The sequence below is a fragment of the Brassica rapa genome, chromosome A05, assembly GCF_000309985.2.
Source record: "Brassica rapa cultivar Chiifu-401-42 chromosome A05, CAAS_Brap_v3.01, whole genome shotgun sequence".
In the NCBI taxonomy this organism is placed as follows: domain Eukaryota; kingdom Viridiplantae; phylum Streptophyta; class Magnoliopsida; order Brassicales; family Brassicaceae; genus Brassica; species Brassica rapa.
This window is the reverse complement of record NC_024799.2, coordinates 21053946-21068650: the sequence shown is the minus strand read 5'-3', so window position 1 is coordinate 21068650 and position 14705 is coordinate 21053946. Positions and strand designations below refer to the sequence as shown.

Here is a 14705-nt window from a genome sequence, read left to right as displayed (position 1 = left end):
TTAAGAACAAAATTGAGAACATTAATAATTAATTTATAGTTAGTTTAATAAAAAATATTATCATATATTTAGATAGATACCAACTTATTTTTCTAAGGTTTTAAGAATCATTATGGTGATGACACATGACTACCTCAAATGTTGTAATGCTTTTCTTTTAATATATAAAAGATTTTATATATAAAAGATTTTATGTTTCTAATCTCATTTAGGAAGTGAAAATTAAAAGTTATTAAAAATTAGTAAAAGTACAAAGTCAAAGCTAGAAGCTAGTTTTTCTCGTTACAAATCCATAATTTGCGCGAAAAGCCAAGGGCTTCAAAAAAATCGTTGTTTTATAACTATTCGAGGGGAAGTAGTAAGAAAAAACTAGAGAAGAAGAAATCAAATCCACAAACAACAAAAAAATATATTAATTTTGTTAGATTGAAAAAATATAAACACCAAAAAAATATTAATTTTGTTAAAGAGAGTTTTGCATAGTGAGTGGAAAATGGCGCAGATGCACCGAGAAGATGTTGAATCCGTCACGGCGGATAAGAAAGTATCAGACGGAGGAGGAGGAGGAGGCGGCGGATCTTCCGGCGCTCAGGCGTCATCGTTCAAATTCAACGCTGAAGCACCGGAGTTCGTACCGCAATCGCGTGCCGCCGTGGCAACACCGCAGGTTTCTCCGATCTCCGGTTACTTTTATCCTTGCTTTCACTACAGCGACGGAGGAGGGACGGCGGTCGGTACTCAGGCGTCGGATTGGTTCTTCGTCGGAGGAGGAGATCCTGCTCAGCATCCACACGTTCACGATCCGGCGGCTGCGTATTACGTTCCGAGTCCGGCGGTTCAGTTTCCGGTGAATCAGAACTCTTCTCCTTCTTCTTCGTTGCTCTCTGATGATCTCCGCCTTAAGATCGTCAAACAGGTTAACACTTCTTTTGTTTCCCGCGTTATTTTTTTTACTTAATTATCGTTTTGTTTAATTGCAAATGTTTTTTTTTATTTTTGTGTTATTTTTAAGAAAAAATGAAATTTATGTGTTAAAAGTATCATTTTCAATTTTTATATGTGTAAGTGTTTAAATTGATCATAAATTTGTCAAATCTATGCAGTGAAACTTTGATGTTTTGATGTCAAATCTATTCAATGTTCGGATTAAATGTCAATATCAATTATCAATATTTTTTCACATGTGTATTATGTTATAATGTGAGATAATAATTATGTCATGAGATCATATTTACAGATTTTTTTTATAAATATTGTGTTGATTAATTCGAGTAGCTGCAGATAATGATGTATCAAATAAGATTAAACCGACGCTAGTTTAGCCTTTCAATTCAATTTCTTGACTCACAAGAAACTAACTATGGTTTCAAAGTATAGGTTGAGTACCAGTTCACGGATATGAGTCTCTTAGCTAATGAGTCCATCTCAAAGCACATGAACAAAGACCCTGAAGGTTATGGTAAGCCTTCAGTTTTCTGAAACAGTTGTAATTAAATATATTCAAAACGTAGTTTTGTTTTGTTTTTACATTCATTTGTCTCTCTATTTAAAATCAGTGCCAATATCTTACATTGCTTCGACCAAGAAGATCAAGGCTTTAACGAGTAACCACCACTTAGTTTCATTGGCTCTACGCTCGTCCTCTAAGCTCGTAAGCTTTTCTTTCTACATACCAACATGCTAATCATAAGATCTTGAGTATATATACTGAGAGATTTTTTAACAACAAAATGAAGGTTGTGAGTGAAGACAACAAGAAAGTTAAGCGTAAAGTTCCATTTACTGATAGAGACAGAGAGGATTTGCAGGTAACTAAGCCTTCATTATATTTATAATCAACTATATATACATATTAAATACATCTTGTTTCTGTTTATTGCGCTTCAGGGCCGGACCGTTGTTGCAGAGAATCTACCAGATGATCACTCCTACCAGAACCTTGAGAAGATCTTTGGAGTTGTTGGAAAGTAAGAAACATTCTACTCCATATACTTTCACTTAAACATGCCTTTTTTTCTAACCAAACAACAAGTATGAATTTGTTTCAGCGTTAAAGCGATTAGAATCTGTCATCCTCCAGAATCAAACTCCTCTCGTCCAAAAGGAGATTTCTTGATGAGCAACAAAGTAAGTAGTACCAAGACTTGCTTCTAATAATTTCTTCTGCTTCTTGAGCTTTTCATGGACTTAAAAGTTTGTTTTTAATCCAAAGATTCACGCACTGATCGAGTATGACCACACTGTTGTCGCGGATAAAGCTGTGAGTTCATCTTTTCTTCCACACGTTCTTCTTTGATCCAAAACTCATAAGTTTCTAAGATGTGATCCATACCAGGTGGAGAAGCTGAACGATGAAAGAAACTGGAGGAAAGGACTTCGTGTGAGGCTGCTTCTTAGATGCTCGGTAAATCCATTACACACTTATGATGTTTAACAACCAACATATATTTCTCGAAACTACAAAATCCCTCTCTTGAGATTAATTTGTATTTTTACAGCCCAAATCAGTGCTCAAGCACAGAAGAAACTTTGATGGCATCCTCATAGATGATGAAAGTCCTTATGAATCAGGAGAAGACTCTCCACGTCTCCATTTAACCGAGCATCAGCTTGATAACGAGGTTAGTGTTGCTTAATCCCCTTCAAATTAAACCTTTCCTTTTAAGGAAAAAAAAAATATTTCTTGGTGTGCACATTAGGGTGATGAGAACACTCTTGGAGGACTGTGGGGAAAAGGGAGAGGAAAAGGAAGAGGACGGTCTCCAAGAAGCTATGTGGTAGGAGGAGGAGAACGTAGCTTCGGGATCGGGATGGGACTCAGCCTCGGCCCAATGTCACCGAGCCTAGGTTTACACGGATCTTCGTCTCCAAAAACAGCAACAAAGGGACCAAGGATGCCTGATGGTACAAGAGGGTTCACCATGGGACGTGGCAAACCCGTCAATCTCAGTCTTATCTAACAATCTCTAAGTGAAGGACTACTACTATTTATTATTATCTAACAGTCTTTAACCAAATAATACATGTGGGTTGGTTTCTTGAGATATGAGTTCACAGAAGCAAGGACATGAGTTTGGGATGATGAGGTAACTATATAGTGTTTGAACTGAGAAGGCATGGTGAAGTTTTTTGAGTGTTTTTTTCTTTCTTTTTGCATTTCTTTTATTCTCTAACTTGGGCAATTTCTTTTGTATGTTTTGATTTATTTATTTCTTTGTGAGATTAACTGAATAATGAAGGGTTTATAGCACAAGGACTGCAACCCTGTTGTGTAATCATTCTCACCTATTTATTTTGACTATGTGACTCGAATATTGGTTGTAGAAAACGAATCACTATTGCCATTAAATGAAAAGACGAATGATCAAGAAATATGAACTAAATCAAACACGAAACACCAATAACCACGGTCTTAGTCTATACAGATGTACTAAAATGGGAAGATGAACATAAAAATACGCAACTTCTAAGATCTTGTAATATTCGGTAATCAAATCAAGAGTTAGTGAGAATAAACTAGAGATGTGGACCAGTTAATTCTTCTTGAAGATGCTGATCGATCTAATAAGCATTTGAAAATTGAAATACATCCTGTCCAGATACAATGAAGTTGTTGGGTTACATTACATATATCAACTTCTTCCAAGAAAAAGAGCAGATATGTACATAGTACATACAATCAATTAGTGATACATATATTTGTTAAGTTATCTTGATTTTGAGAGCGAAGTTATTTGATTACAGTTAGCTAGAGATAGATTTTCAAATCAAGCTTCTTCGCTGACTATATGGTATTTACTAACTAGAGAAGATAGATTAGAAAAAAAGATAACTATAAATGTAAATCCATGCAGGGACTAGGGACTATGATTCATGCTTGATAGATAATCTTTAGTAAATTATCTACAAAATTACAAACTTGTTATATACCGCCAACCACATGCTAGCTATCGTTCTGAAATTGTTACAGTGGACCACTTTTTGTTTCCATTATATATATTTTTTTTAAAACTACTTATGTGATAGCCCTTAACCCATAAGCGAATTAAACGCATGTAGCTTGGTAACTTAGCTTGGGATTGTTATTGTTGTTTGCGAGTTTCGAATTCCGTTTTTGGGTCTATTTCTTAAAAGATACGATCCAACAACTATGGGGGTGATTGGTTGGGCTTTATCTCCATACTTTAGCTTTATTTATTTTTAAATCACTAAATTTTACCAATCATGCTTTAGCTTTACTTTTAAAAATTAAAGTCTACATCAAGTTTTTATTTAATTTTACCAATCATGCTTTAGCTTTATTTTTAAAGCTACAGCAAAAAAAATAAAGCAAAACTTTTTATTATGCATTTTAGGCAAAAATGCTACATCATATTTTTATAGGTTGTAGAATCTGTAAAATGTAAAAAAAGATATCTATAATATCAAATAAATTATATAATCATAATAAAAACTTTTATAAATATTTTAATTTTGAATTTGAGTGTTTTTTTAATTATTAAGATATTTAAATAATATAAATATTATTTGCATATCACTTTTTAAATTACAAATTTTTTTGATAATTTATAAACAAAAATATTAATATAAATTATTTTAATTCATAAAATAATAATTTTATATATACAACACATATTTCATATATTTTATTTTAAAATATCTACAGCCTATAACTTACAGCTACAACAAATTTAACTACAACAAAAGTCTCTGCAGAAAAAGTCTACAGCAACAACTTTACAACTACAACCAATTTATCTACAACTAAACATCTACAGTTAAATTTTTTAAGCCACAGTCGAACCAATCATCACCTATATATATTGTTTTCGTCAAAAAAAAAACAACTATATATATTGTCAAATATTTAACAAAGTTGAAAAAAGCTATATATATATATATAAATTATATTTACATAATCTCTTTGGATCATCTAGATGTGTACTCCCTCTATTTTCCTAGTAATGATTTTTTTTTCAATCTTTCATCACTACATTCTTTTCTGAATCTCACTTTCCCCATATATTAAGAAAATAAATAAAATTTGAATACGTGCATCATTTTGTATGATTAACTAATTTAAATAAATTGTATCAATAATAATTCCATAAATTTAGTGATTTTAAATTGATAAACAATATGTTGAAAACTTATAAATATTTTTAAACAGTTTTTTATTTTATTTTCTGGAAACAGTATGATTAGTATTTATTACTAGATTGAGAAACGGTTTTTATTTCTTATCATTTCTGTAAGATTGTTTTCCATAAACACTAAGATCTACACAATTCACCAATTTATGTGAAACTTTTTAATGGTTTGATATTCCTCTAAATAAAGTATCAAAATACAAAAGACAAAAAACTATAAGGCCCCCACAAAATAAAAGACAAGAAAAAAGACAAATATTTAGTGATAAATTAAACCGAAAGTAAAACAAGAAAACAAAACAATTTTAATAAAATTTTCAAAAACAAAAACACGTGGCAAAAAGCAACTAAATCTCCACCAATCCACATCTACTACCTTCATCAGATCAACACACCCGCAGATTATGCCATGTGGCCTCTCTCTCCTCTACAGCTCACTTCCTCTCTCTAAAAGACCAGACCTTCAATTCAATGTCTTTGCTGTGATTCTCATAAAGCTCACTGTCCCAATTCTCCTCTTCTTCTTCTGTCTTTTTGATTTTTCAAAATTAAATTTCTTTTTTTTCTTTCAAGTTGACTGTCAACCGGAGAAGACGATGGGAGGTTGTACCTCCAAACCCTCCTCCTCCGTGAAACCCAAAGACGCGTTCCCACAAAATGACGATTCTACCCCTGCCCATCCCGGCAAATCACCGGTCCGTACCTCAACCGCCGTAAAGTCCTCTCCTTTCCTCCCATTCTACACTCCAAGCCCCGCCAGGCACCGCCGTAACAAGAGCCGCGACGGAGGAGGAGGAGGAGAGAGCAAGAGCGTTACCAGCACTCCGCTCCGTCAGCTCGCGCGTGCTTTCCACCCTCCGTCGCCGGCGAAACACATCCGGGATGTTCTGCGGCGGAGGAAGGGGAAAAAGGAAGCTACTTTGCCGGCGGAGAAGAAGCAGACGGAGGAGGAGAAGGAGAGAGAGGAGGTGGGGCTGGACAAGAGATTCGGATTCTCAAAGGAGTTTCAGAGTAGGATGGAGTTAGGGGAAGAGATTGGGAGAGGGCATTTTGGGTATACTTGCTCTGCTAAGTTCAAGAAAGGAGAGCTCAAGGATCATGAGGTTGCTGTTAAAGTCATCCCTAAATCTAAGGTCAAAGCTTTACAACTTAACACTTAAGTTCTAAGGTTCTTCAATTGGTTTTAAGTTTGCATGCTGTTTGATGTTTGGTGAGGTGTTAGCTGAAATTTGATAATTCTACAGATGTGTTGGTCTCTTCATAGGCTCTCTTGATATGTTCTTTTCTTCTCTATGAACTTACTGTCTTTCTTGTTAGAAAATTAAATGGGGTGTGTGACTGTTATGCTTTAGAAATTAATAGAAAAAACAAACATGTTTTTTTGAATTCGGATTAGGTTGTAAAGTTTTTGATAAGTTTTATATATTTGTCAAAGGTGAAGATTTTCAATGGTAGTAGATGTAAATTTTGCTGACTTTTTTTCCTGGTGAAAAGGTTCTACACGTTATAACTTGGTCAATAATTCGTTGGAAGCATAGTCATTTTTGTGCTTATGTCATCAAGGAAATGAAGAAGTATCTATGGTCCTTAATGCAATTTTGTATCATGCAATCAACTTATCTGACTTCTGAATTTGTTAGAGTGTAAGCTTAATCCATAATAGACTGTTGCTCATTAGTATTTGGTTTGGCAGATGACAACTGCAATATCTATAGAGGATGTAAGAAGAGAAGTTAAGATCCTGCGGGCGTTATCTGGACATAACAATCTAGTACAATTCTACGATGCGTTTGAGGACAATGCTAACGTCTACATCGTTATGGAGTAAGAACACATTACTATCATCCTACATACAATGTTTGAATCAACTAGATTTTAGTTATATATACAGGAAAATAATCTACTATATCTTCAGATTCATATTTTATTGACTTGCCTTACCTCAAAAAAGTTTCAGCCGTTTATAAACAGTTACTTTCTTGGAACTTTCAGGTTATGTGGAGGTGGTGAACTCCTTGACAGAATACTAGCAAGGTCTGCTATTAAAACAAAGAGAATCATTTGCCATGAAACTTGTTAACGTTTGGTCTGACTATGTCACATTCTCTTTTAGGGGAGGGAAATACACTGAAGATGATGCAAAAGCAGTGCTTACACAGATCCTTAACGTTGTAGCTTTCTGTCATCTCCAAGGAGTAGTTCATCGAGATTTAAAACCAGAGGTGAACCTCTATTCTCATCCTTTAAATTCCCTTTTAAACCCCAAATAAAGATTTTGATTCCAAACTTCCCATTTCATGTAACAGAACTTCTTGTACACTTCCAAGGAGGACAACTCTCAGTTGAAAGTGATAGATTTTGGTTTATCAGACTTTGTCAGACCAGACGAGAGACTAAACGATATAGTGGGCAGTGCATATTACGTAGCCCCTGAAGTTCTACACAGATCTTACACCACGGAAGCGGATGTTTGGAGTATAGGAGTCATAGCATACATTCTCCTATGTGGAAGCCGGCCCTTTTGGGCAAGAACTGAATCAGGGATCTTCAGAGCAGTTCTTAAAACTGATCCGAGTTTTAGTGAACCTCCTTGGCCTTCACTGTCCTTTGAAGCTAAAGATTTTGTTAAACGGTTACTATACAAAGATCCTAGAAAGAGAATGACAGCCTCTCAAGCTTTGAGTCAGTAACTCTAAACATCTCCTCAATCTTTCTTTGATTCATCTTGAATACTGATCAACTTGAATACATTTTTCCAGTGCATCCATGGATCGCGGGATGTAAGAAGATGAATATCCCATTTGATATTCTGATCTTCAGGCAGATGAAAGCATACTTGAAATCTTCTTCTTTGCGCAAAGCTGCTTTGATGGTACATTTTTCCTTGCAATCTCTTCATTGTGTTATTTGTTTCACATTGTTAGTGTTGATGCTAACTCTTATATACTCCCTCCAGGCTCTGTCCAAGACATTGATTACAGATGAACTTCTTTATCTGAAAGCACAGTTTGCGCTTTTAGCACCTAACAAAAACGGCCTCATCACTCTGGATAACATCAGATCGGTATGTACCTTCTCTCTTTCTCACACATTCTAACATACAGCTCAAAGTTAGATTCTCATTTTCTGTTGGACAGGCACTTGCTTCAAATGCGACCGAAGCAATGAAAGAATCAAGGATACCTGACTTTCTTGCATTGGTATTGTCCTGCTTTTGTTTACAGCTCTTCTTGCTTAAATCTGTTTGGTTAACAAAAGGTTTGGGTGTGAATGACACAGTTAAATGGACTTGAATACAAAGGGATGGATTTTGAAGAGTTTTGTGCAGCTTCCATTAGTGTTCATCAGCATGAGTCACTTGATTGTTGGGAGCAGAGCGTTCGCCATGCTTATGAGCTCTTTGAGATGAATGGGAACCGAGTTATCGTCATCGAAGAACTCGCTTCCGTAAGTTTCTCATTGTCCCTTTCAATTCACTATGTTTTCAGCCAAGTGCTTAAGGGAACATACATGTTTTTTTTGTAGGAACTCGGTGTTGGATCATCGATACCAGTCCATACCATCCTACATGACTGGATTAGACACACTGATGGGAAGCTAAGCTTCTTGGGTTTTGTCAAACTGTTGCACGGTGTCTCTACTCGACAGCCTTTAGCTAAAACACGGTGATGGGGGCGTTATGACAGATCCAAAAGCATACATAGGGAATGGAGATGTCAAAGAACTTTACTGATCTTGTTATGGAATTGTAAACTGGAATTTGTATTAAAAGAGACTCATTCATTCCCAAGTTGATAGTGTTATAAAAGAAATGCAAAAGTTTCAACAAAAGAAGACTACTGTTAAATTCAGACACGCCTTGAAAGTTGTAATCAGACAACAATCCATAGTGATGTTTTTAAAAGATTAATGGAAGAGAGATTCTGAATCCTTCAAGTTGAAGCTAAAAAGTTAAATCTTTCTCTCAAGAGGATTGAATCTACAAATGACACTTGAGAACACATTCTTCTTGCATGATGATAACAATAACAAGAAGGTCCAGCTCTTGACCAAGAACTGTCATGTTTTTTCCACCTTGAAGAGAGCCTCTGTTGCAAATCATAAGCCAACGCTTTTCTCAAACTCTGCCCATACTAATAAAACTGCCTCACTCTTCCGAAATTTAAAGGGGTCACGTGACCCCACAGGTCCCTTTGTCGAGGGTTAAGCTATGAGCTGTATTTATAGTGGAGCTGTTGTGAGAATTTAAAGGTTTTAACTTGCAAGGCGAAATTATCTAACGAGAACAAACCATTATGTTAGTCTTCAGACAAGACACCAGTAACCAACATGTTTCAGTCTATCAAAACCAAATCAAATCTAACAAAATTCTCTTTTTCGACTACAAGTTTTTAGCATTTGATTGACGTGTTATGAATCACAGAAGGCTTAAACCACTATGATCCATGAACACTTCGAGACTCTTATTCTCTTCAAGTCTCGGCGGGGTAGTTGTTGGAGTCGTGGTGGTTAGCGTAGCCTCCGTTGTTGTAACCTTGTCCTCGCGAGTATCCTCCATTGTCTCCTCTCCACTGCCACAAAGTAGACAACAACACATTAAGAGAGATAGATAGAGTCGATATTTATCGAACATGTGCGACATGAAACAAGAACTTGACAGGAATGGGAACAAGTTTTTTTTAAAATCATTTTTAAGTCGTACGAATATGGGGAACAAGAAAATCAAGACTTTGACCATGTTAAAGGGAAGTGACAAGTTGGGTGTTAGATATTACAACTTGTAGAATCAAAAGAGAAAACGAAGGGAAGAGCAAGATAGATTCCACCACCAGCTATTTGCCTATTGTCTACCACTAACTTTAAGTTTTATTATATAATGACACAACCAGGATTATAGAAACCCCTCTTGACAAAGTTTGACCCTCCCAAAATAATTGATGTTAGTCTACAGATAGTAAAAAAAACATTTACCTGCTTGTTCGGGGTTCTTCCCCAAGAGAGCCTGACAGTGTTCTTGCCGATGACTGTCCCGTTCAAACTCTGGATTGCATCATCAGCACTCTTCCTGTCACAACCAAAGGCAGCAAGTAGCTTTGAGATTAAACATTGGGTTGGCTCAGTCTTATGACTGACAAGCCCACACTTCTAGGTAAAAGACCGCACCTGTTAGAAAGTTGGACAAATCCACATCCTTTGCCTAGTGGGATCTTCACTGAAACAACCTCGCCAAATTGTGTAAAAGGTTGTCTGAGGTCTTCTTCTGTAAGATCAGGGTCAAGTCCGCCAACGAATATCTGCAGTAGATAAAAGAGAAAATGAAACAGAGCTTGAATGATGCTAGCCGAGGGAAAAGCTCTGATAACTCACTGTTGAGTTGTTTGAATCACCATCAGACTGTGACCCATGAGCGGTGAAACCATTTGCTCCATGTCCTCCAGCCACTATCACAGCTACTCCAACCAAAACATAAAACTTTGTTGAATGTTAACAAGAAGCATTATTATCTTTATAAGATATGTGTAGTCACCTTGTGAAGAATGTTGTTGCTGATTAGCAACAGCTCTTTTAGGAGTCGCAACACCAACTCTCATCTGCCTGTTGGAACACAAAGCTCCATTCATCTCAGTCAAAGCCCTTGATCTCTCACTTTCATCACCGAACCTAACAAAACCGTAACCTTTAGATCGGCCAGTATTGGAGTCAATCACAACCTTGGCGCTTTTAACAGAGGGATATCTCTCAGCAAACAGCTCTTGCAACATACTATCAGTCACGTCCGGAGACAAATCTCCAACGAATATGGACAGCTCAGGACCATTCTCTACTGCTCTCTTCTCACCGGTGCTAAAAGACGCCCAGTTTAGACGGAAGGCTTGCTCAGAGTTTGGCATTATAGAACCACTAAAGCTCTGGAGTACCTCTTCAGCTGCAGCACGTGTAAGAAACTCAACAAAACCGTATCCTTCTGACTGAAGAGTCTGCTTGTTACGAATAACTTTCACAGAAGAAACCTAAACACCAGTAAAAACAAAACAGAACTGCATTAGAACAAATATGTAAGTATGAATAATTGAAAAAATATTATCAAATTGATAATCTTTTTACATGTTTTTATTATTTTCTCCTAAGCAAGAAAAGTTCATCTCAACATGGCAACGTAGTACAATACTTTTTGCCTAACGAAGTCTGAAGGTGTCATGTCATTTTCAAGTCAAATAATATTTTTCCATTACCATATTTGTTTCTTCTATGAAAAATTCAATAAATAATCATTGGATCTTATCCAATAAAAGCAGTTTCAAAAAAAAAAAACTTGCCAAAAAAAAAAGTCCTTAGCTAGAGACAATGAATCAAAACCAAACATCAAGAACAAGACCAAGATCTGGAAACTAAATCACTTTTCACACGTAACAACCATTCATTTATTACCTCGCCGGTGTGAGAAAAGCAGGTGTGGAGATAAGTCTCGTCCATCCAATGAAGAAGGTCACCAACCCATAGAGTCTTGACGTCTTCTCCAGATCCACCACGCTCATGTGGTGGCTTTTGGTGGTGGTGGTTGTGGTGTTGCTGATGATACGGTGCGTATTGGAGGTGAGGAGGGTGGTGGTGATAATGACCGCCGTGATTGTAAGGAACGTATTGGTGAGGATACATCATCATATGCTGCTGCTGATGTTGCATCATCATCATCGCCGCCGCGCCTGGATACTGCATCATCCACTGTTGATGCTGCTGCCACTGCTGAGGCGGCGGAGGAGTCGTTTGGGGAACCGGAGGCGTGGCTGGCGTTGAATCTGAGCCGTTGGTTGTCTGCATCTTTAGACAAAGTCCGGATCCGATCTGATATCTCCGAGCTAGATTTTTTCAGAAGCTTATGTTAATCTTTCACTCTGTTTCCCTCTCCGAGACCGAAGTGGCTCTAGAGAGCTGTGGTAGTGGCGGAAAGTGAGAGAGAGAGAGAGAGATTTGGTCGTGAAGGGAGGCGGGGAGAGGGAGAGGGAGAGAGAGAGAGAGAGAGAGTTTGTGGGTTTAAGGCTGAATCTATGGGTCTTTGGGAAGTGGCCGAAACGTGGGGCCCATTTTTTTACCCAAAGCCGTGTTTGTGTTTTTTTTATTGGAGATAGACGGCTCTGATTCCACCGCGTTTATGCCAGTTGCATTTATTGTTTTGTAGTAAAATTAACTGATTTGTTTAATCATACTCACGAGGATTGGGTAGTTTCTGCAAAATAATTTTACACGAATAAACTTTTGTTTATTTCATAAGGAGCATCACAATCTCAAAAACTTGTTTTTTTTTTTACTCGATTTCTATTAGGGAATCCAAAAGTCGCCGATGAAGTATTGGGCCTATTAAAAGAAATAAAACAAGGCCCAATGTTTATAAAATATCGGTCTACTACATTCTGTGATATTTTTTTTTATTTCAACGACTCGAATGATTTTATTACTGCATGGTTCTGCTAAAGTCAGTATGCGATTATATATGAGAAATTCTCTAAGATTTTTAATTTATCTTCACAAAAAAGTAAAAGCCTTCAATAAAAAAAATGATAAAAATAAATTTTATTTTATTTTTTTTTGTCATCAATTTACAGATTCATATAGACTCTGTAAACCAAGCCCGAAGATATTGATCCATGTGAACGACGAAATACGGCTGAATCAAAATAAATTTTATTAAAAGGTAAAAATACATTTTTTATCCTAGAACTAACTAATCTACACTTAAAGTTTAAAGTTAAGGTGGAATTTTGGAGATAGAGTTTCAAATTTTAAAAAATAAAAAAATATTAAAATTTTCAAAATAAAAATGAGTTATTTTGGTCATTTTCTTTTTCAATGACTATTCTTATGATAAAAACTTGAAAAATGCTATTTGAGATAATTACCCATTATATATATCTCAAGATTTCTCAAATGATCTTGTAACTGCATGGTAGCTGGTCCTTTTGCCAATGGCGGTATACGACTTTTTTTTTTTAACGCTGATTTATTATGATCTTACAATTATGATATAGGAAATATTACATAGACGATTCGACAACTGACAATACTACCTGCCTTATGAAGACCTACGCCTAACTGCATCACATGAGCCGTCCTATGAAGATCCACGCCTGACCAGATGTACTTGCACCATGTTGAAGATCCCTTGCAAGCATTTCCTCTGTAGTCTGCATAATTGTTTAATAAACTGCTCTCTCCGGGACTTGAAACCTGGATTTCCTGTAATCTGCAATAAACTTATTGGAAGTCTAGACATTCCATGATCTGATAGAAGTGTAGTCTAAGTTCGAGAAAAACATACAGTAGCAATACGTAAATTATACAATTATAACTGCAAACATCCTATCAGCTTTAATTACAGTAAGTTATCAATCTCATTTATAAAAAATACATACAACCAATAAGAAGGGTGCATCGCATATATGGCGTCCTATATATACAGAATACATAATAATCAAAAATTAAGTAAAAACCCGCGCGTCCACCCAACGCGCCCCTAATATTTCTCTCTCGAACCCTACTTTTCTCGATCCAAATCACCGATCTCCCCTAGCCTCTCTGGCGCCGTCTGGTGCTGCGAGAAGGCCCCAGAATCTCCCGCTGTGTCCATATCCACCTCTTCCCTTTGTCGATCTCCACTTAATTTGTCTCCTTGCTTGGCGTTTCTGGATCCGTTTGGAGTCCTCCACCGGATGGTCACATATCGAAGTTGTCTTTGGTTCCTCTGGAGCTCCGGCGAGACAAGAGGAGTCGAGATTACCCTAGGGCCCTTGGGTCTTCTGCTAGTGGCCGATTGCGCTCGAAGTTGGGTCAACTTTGAGATCCGAGACAGCCAGAACACCAGACGCGTCGCTACCGTCGCCGTACCAGCCTTTGCATCTCGTTCCAGTCGAATCCTCTACCAGGGTTTCTCCAAGGTTCTCCGTAGAGCTTCTCCTCTCTTTTGAGTGAAAGGTGGCTGTGAGGTAAGCCATCGAGAACCTCTCTCCATAGTTCAAAAGACAACAACCATGATGAAATCGGGTTTTAGTTAGGTAACTTCTTCTTGCTATCGATGTTGTTCGCTTGGGTCTTGAAGACAACCTTAGTTACGATGTCAAATGCTTTAAGGAGGAGCCTTCTTATACCCAGACCCGTATGTTTTCAAGGAGTTTCTACACTCCTTCTGCTCGTCAATTCCATCCTCCAAGCTCCGGGTTTTGCTTCTGTGTGCCCTGACGTCGATACGTATCCATTGTGTCGCGCAGCCGGATAGGGAGCCAAATCGACCGCCTGCGTTTGACCGTAGCCAGTGCTTCATCTTTTAAACGGCGTCGAAGTCGGGTCTACATGTCTGCAAATACCGAGCAAGCTTGAGTTTTGTTGGCCAGCGTCCTCCTCCAGCGGAGCTCCGGGATGGGAGCCAGCCGTCGCCGTCGATGCCTGCTTAGAGCCACCTCGGTGAGACCTGACTAAACATCTCTTATGGCTTTACTCTTGTCGTATTTGGTTGCTCCTTAGATACGAGAAGTGCTTGGGAGGGGGTGTTTATACTGTTAGTCT

At 37.3% G+C, this 14705-nt stretch overlaps 3 protein-coding genes across 3 annotated transcripts; 2 read left to right on the top strand and 1 right to left on the bottom strand.

The window, feature by feature from the left end:
• LOC103869493 (la-related protein 6C) lies at positions 1–3298 on the top strand. Its single transcript, XM_009147579.3, has 10 exons — positions 1–916; positions 1378–1459; positions 1557–1651; positions 1737–1808; positions 1888–1967; positions 2049–2127; positions 2213–2260; positions 2336–2404; positions 2499–2621; positions 2700–3298. The coding sequence occupies exons 1-10, from the start codon at positions 494–496 to the stop codon at positions 2958–2960; spliced, it is 1332 nt and encodes a 443-aa protein (XP_009145827.1). The 5' UTR covers positions 1–493; the 3' UTR covers positions 2961–3298.
• Positions 3299–5532: 2234 nt separating this feature from the next.
• Positions 5533–9078, top strand: LOC103869492 (CDPK-related kinase 2). The gene is made up of 10 exons (XM_009147578.3): positions 5533–6283; positions 6844–6974; positions 7143–7184; positions 7264–7372; positions 7457–7832; positions 7910–8022; positions 8107–8214; positions 8288–8350; positions 8430–8597; positions 8676–9078. Exons 1-10 carry the CDS (start codon positions 5555–5557, stop codon positions 8817–8819), a joined length of 1983 nt encoding a protein of 660 aa, XP_009145826.1. The 5' UTR covers positions 5533–5554; the 3' UTR covers positions 8820–9078.
• Positions 9079–9400: 322 nt separating this feature from the next.
• LOC103869491 (polyadenylate-binding protein RBP47B) lies at positions 9401–12255 on the bottom strand. The gene is made up of 6 exons (XM_009147577.3): positions 11580–12255; positions 10678–11161; positions 10518–10600; positions 10314–10444; positions 10122–10215; positions 9401–9721 (listed from the first exon to the last, which is right to left on the bottom strand). Exons 1-6 carry the CDS (start codon positions 11967–11969, stop codon positions 9623–9625), a joined length of 1281 nt encoding a protein of 426 aa, XP_009145825.1. The 5' UTR covers positions 11970–12255; the 3' UTR covers positions 9401–9622.
• Between the last annotated feature and the right edge of the window lie 2450 nt (positions 12256–14705).

Excerpts from the sequence above, each read along its gene's own strand:
- LOC103869493 (XM_009147579.3), top strand. The coding sequence starts at position 494 with ATGGCGCAGATGCACCGAGAAGATGTTGAATCCGTCACGGCGGATAAG. Across the intron at positions 1,968-2,048 it reads ATCTTTGGAGTTGTTGGAAA|CGTTAAAGCGATTAGAATCT; the intron begins GTAAGAAACATT and ends AATTTGTTTCAG. Across the intron at positions 2,128-2,212 it reads ATTTCTTGATGAGCAACAAA|ATTCACGCACTGATCGAGTA; the intron begins GTAAGTAGTACC and ends TTTAATCCAAAG.
- LOC103869492 (XM_009147578.3), top strand. The coding sequence starts at position 5,555 with ATGCCATGTGGCCTCTCTCTCCTCTACAGCTCACTTCCTCTCTCTAAA. Across the intron at positions 6,975-7,142 it reads AACGTCTACATCGTTATGGA|GTTATGTGGAGGTGGTGAAC; the intron begins GTAAGAACACAT and ends TGGAACTTTCAG. Across the intron at positions 8,023-8,106 it reads TGCGCAAAGCTGCTTTGATG|GCTCTGTCCAAGACATTGAT; the intron begins GTACATTTTTCC and ends TACTCCCTCCAG.
- LOC103869491 (XM_009147577.3), bottom strand. The coding sequence starts at position 11,969 with ATGCAGACAACCAACGGCTCAGATTCAACGCCAGCCACGCCTCCGGTT. Across the intron at positions 10,601-10,677 it reads GCAACAACATTCTTCACAAG|CTGTGATAGTGGCTGGAGGA; the intron begins GTGACTACACAT and ends TGGTTGGAGTAG. Across the intron at positions 9,722-10,121 it reads GAAGAACCCCGAACAAGCAG|TGGAGAGGAGACAATGGAGG; the intron begins GTAAATGTTTTT and ends ACTTTGTGGCAG.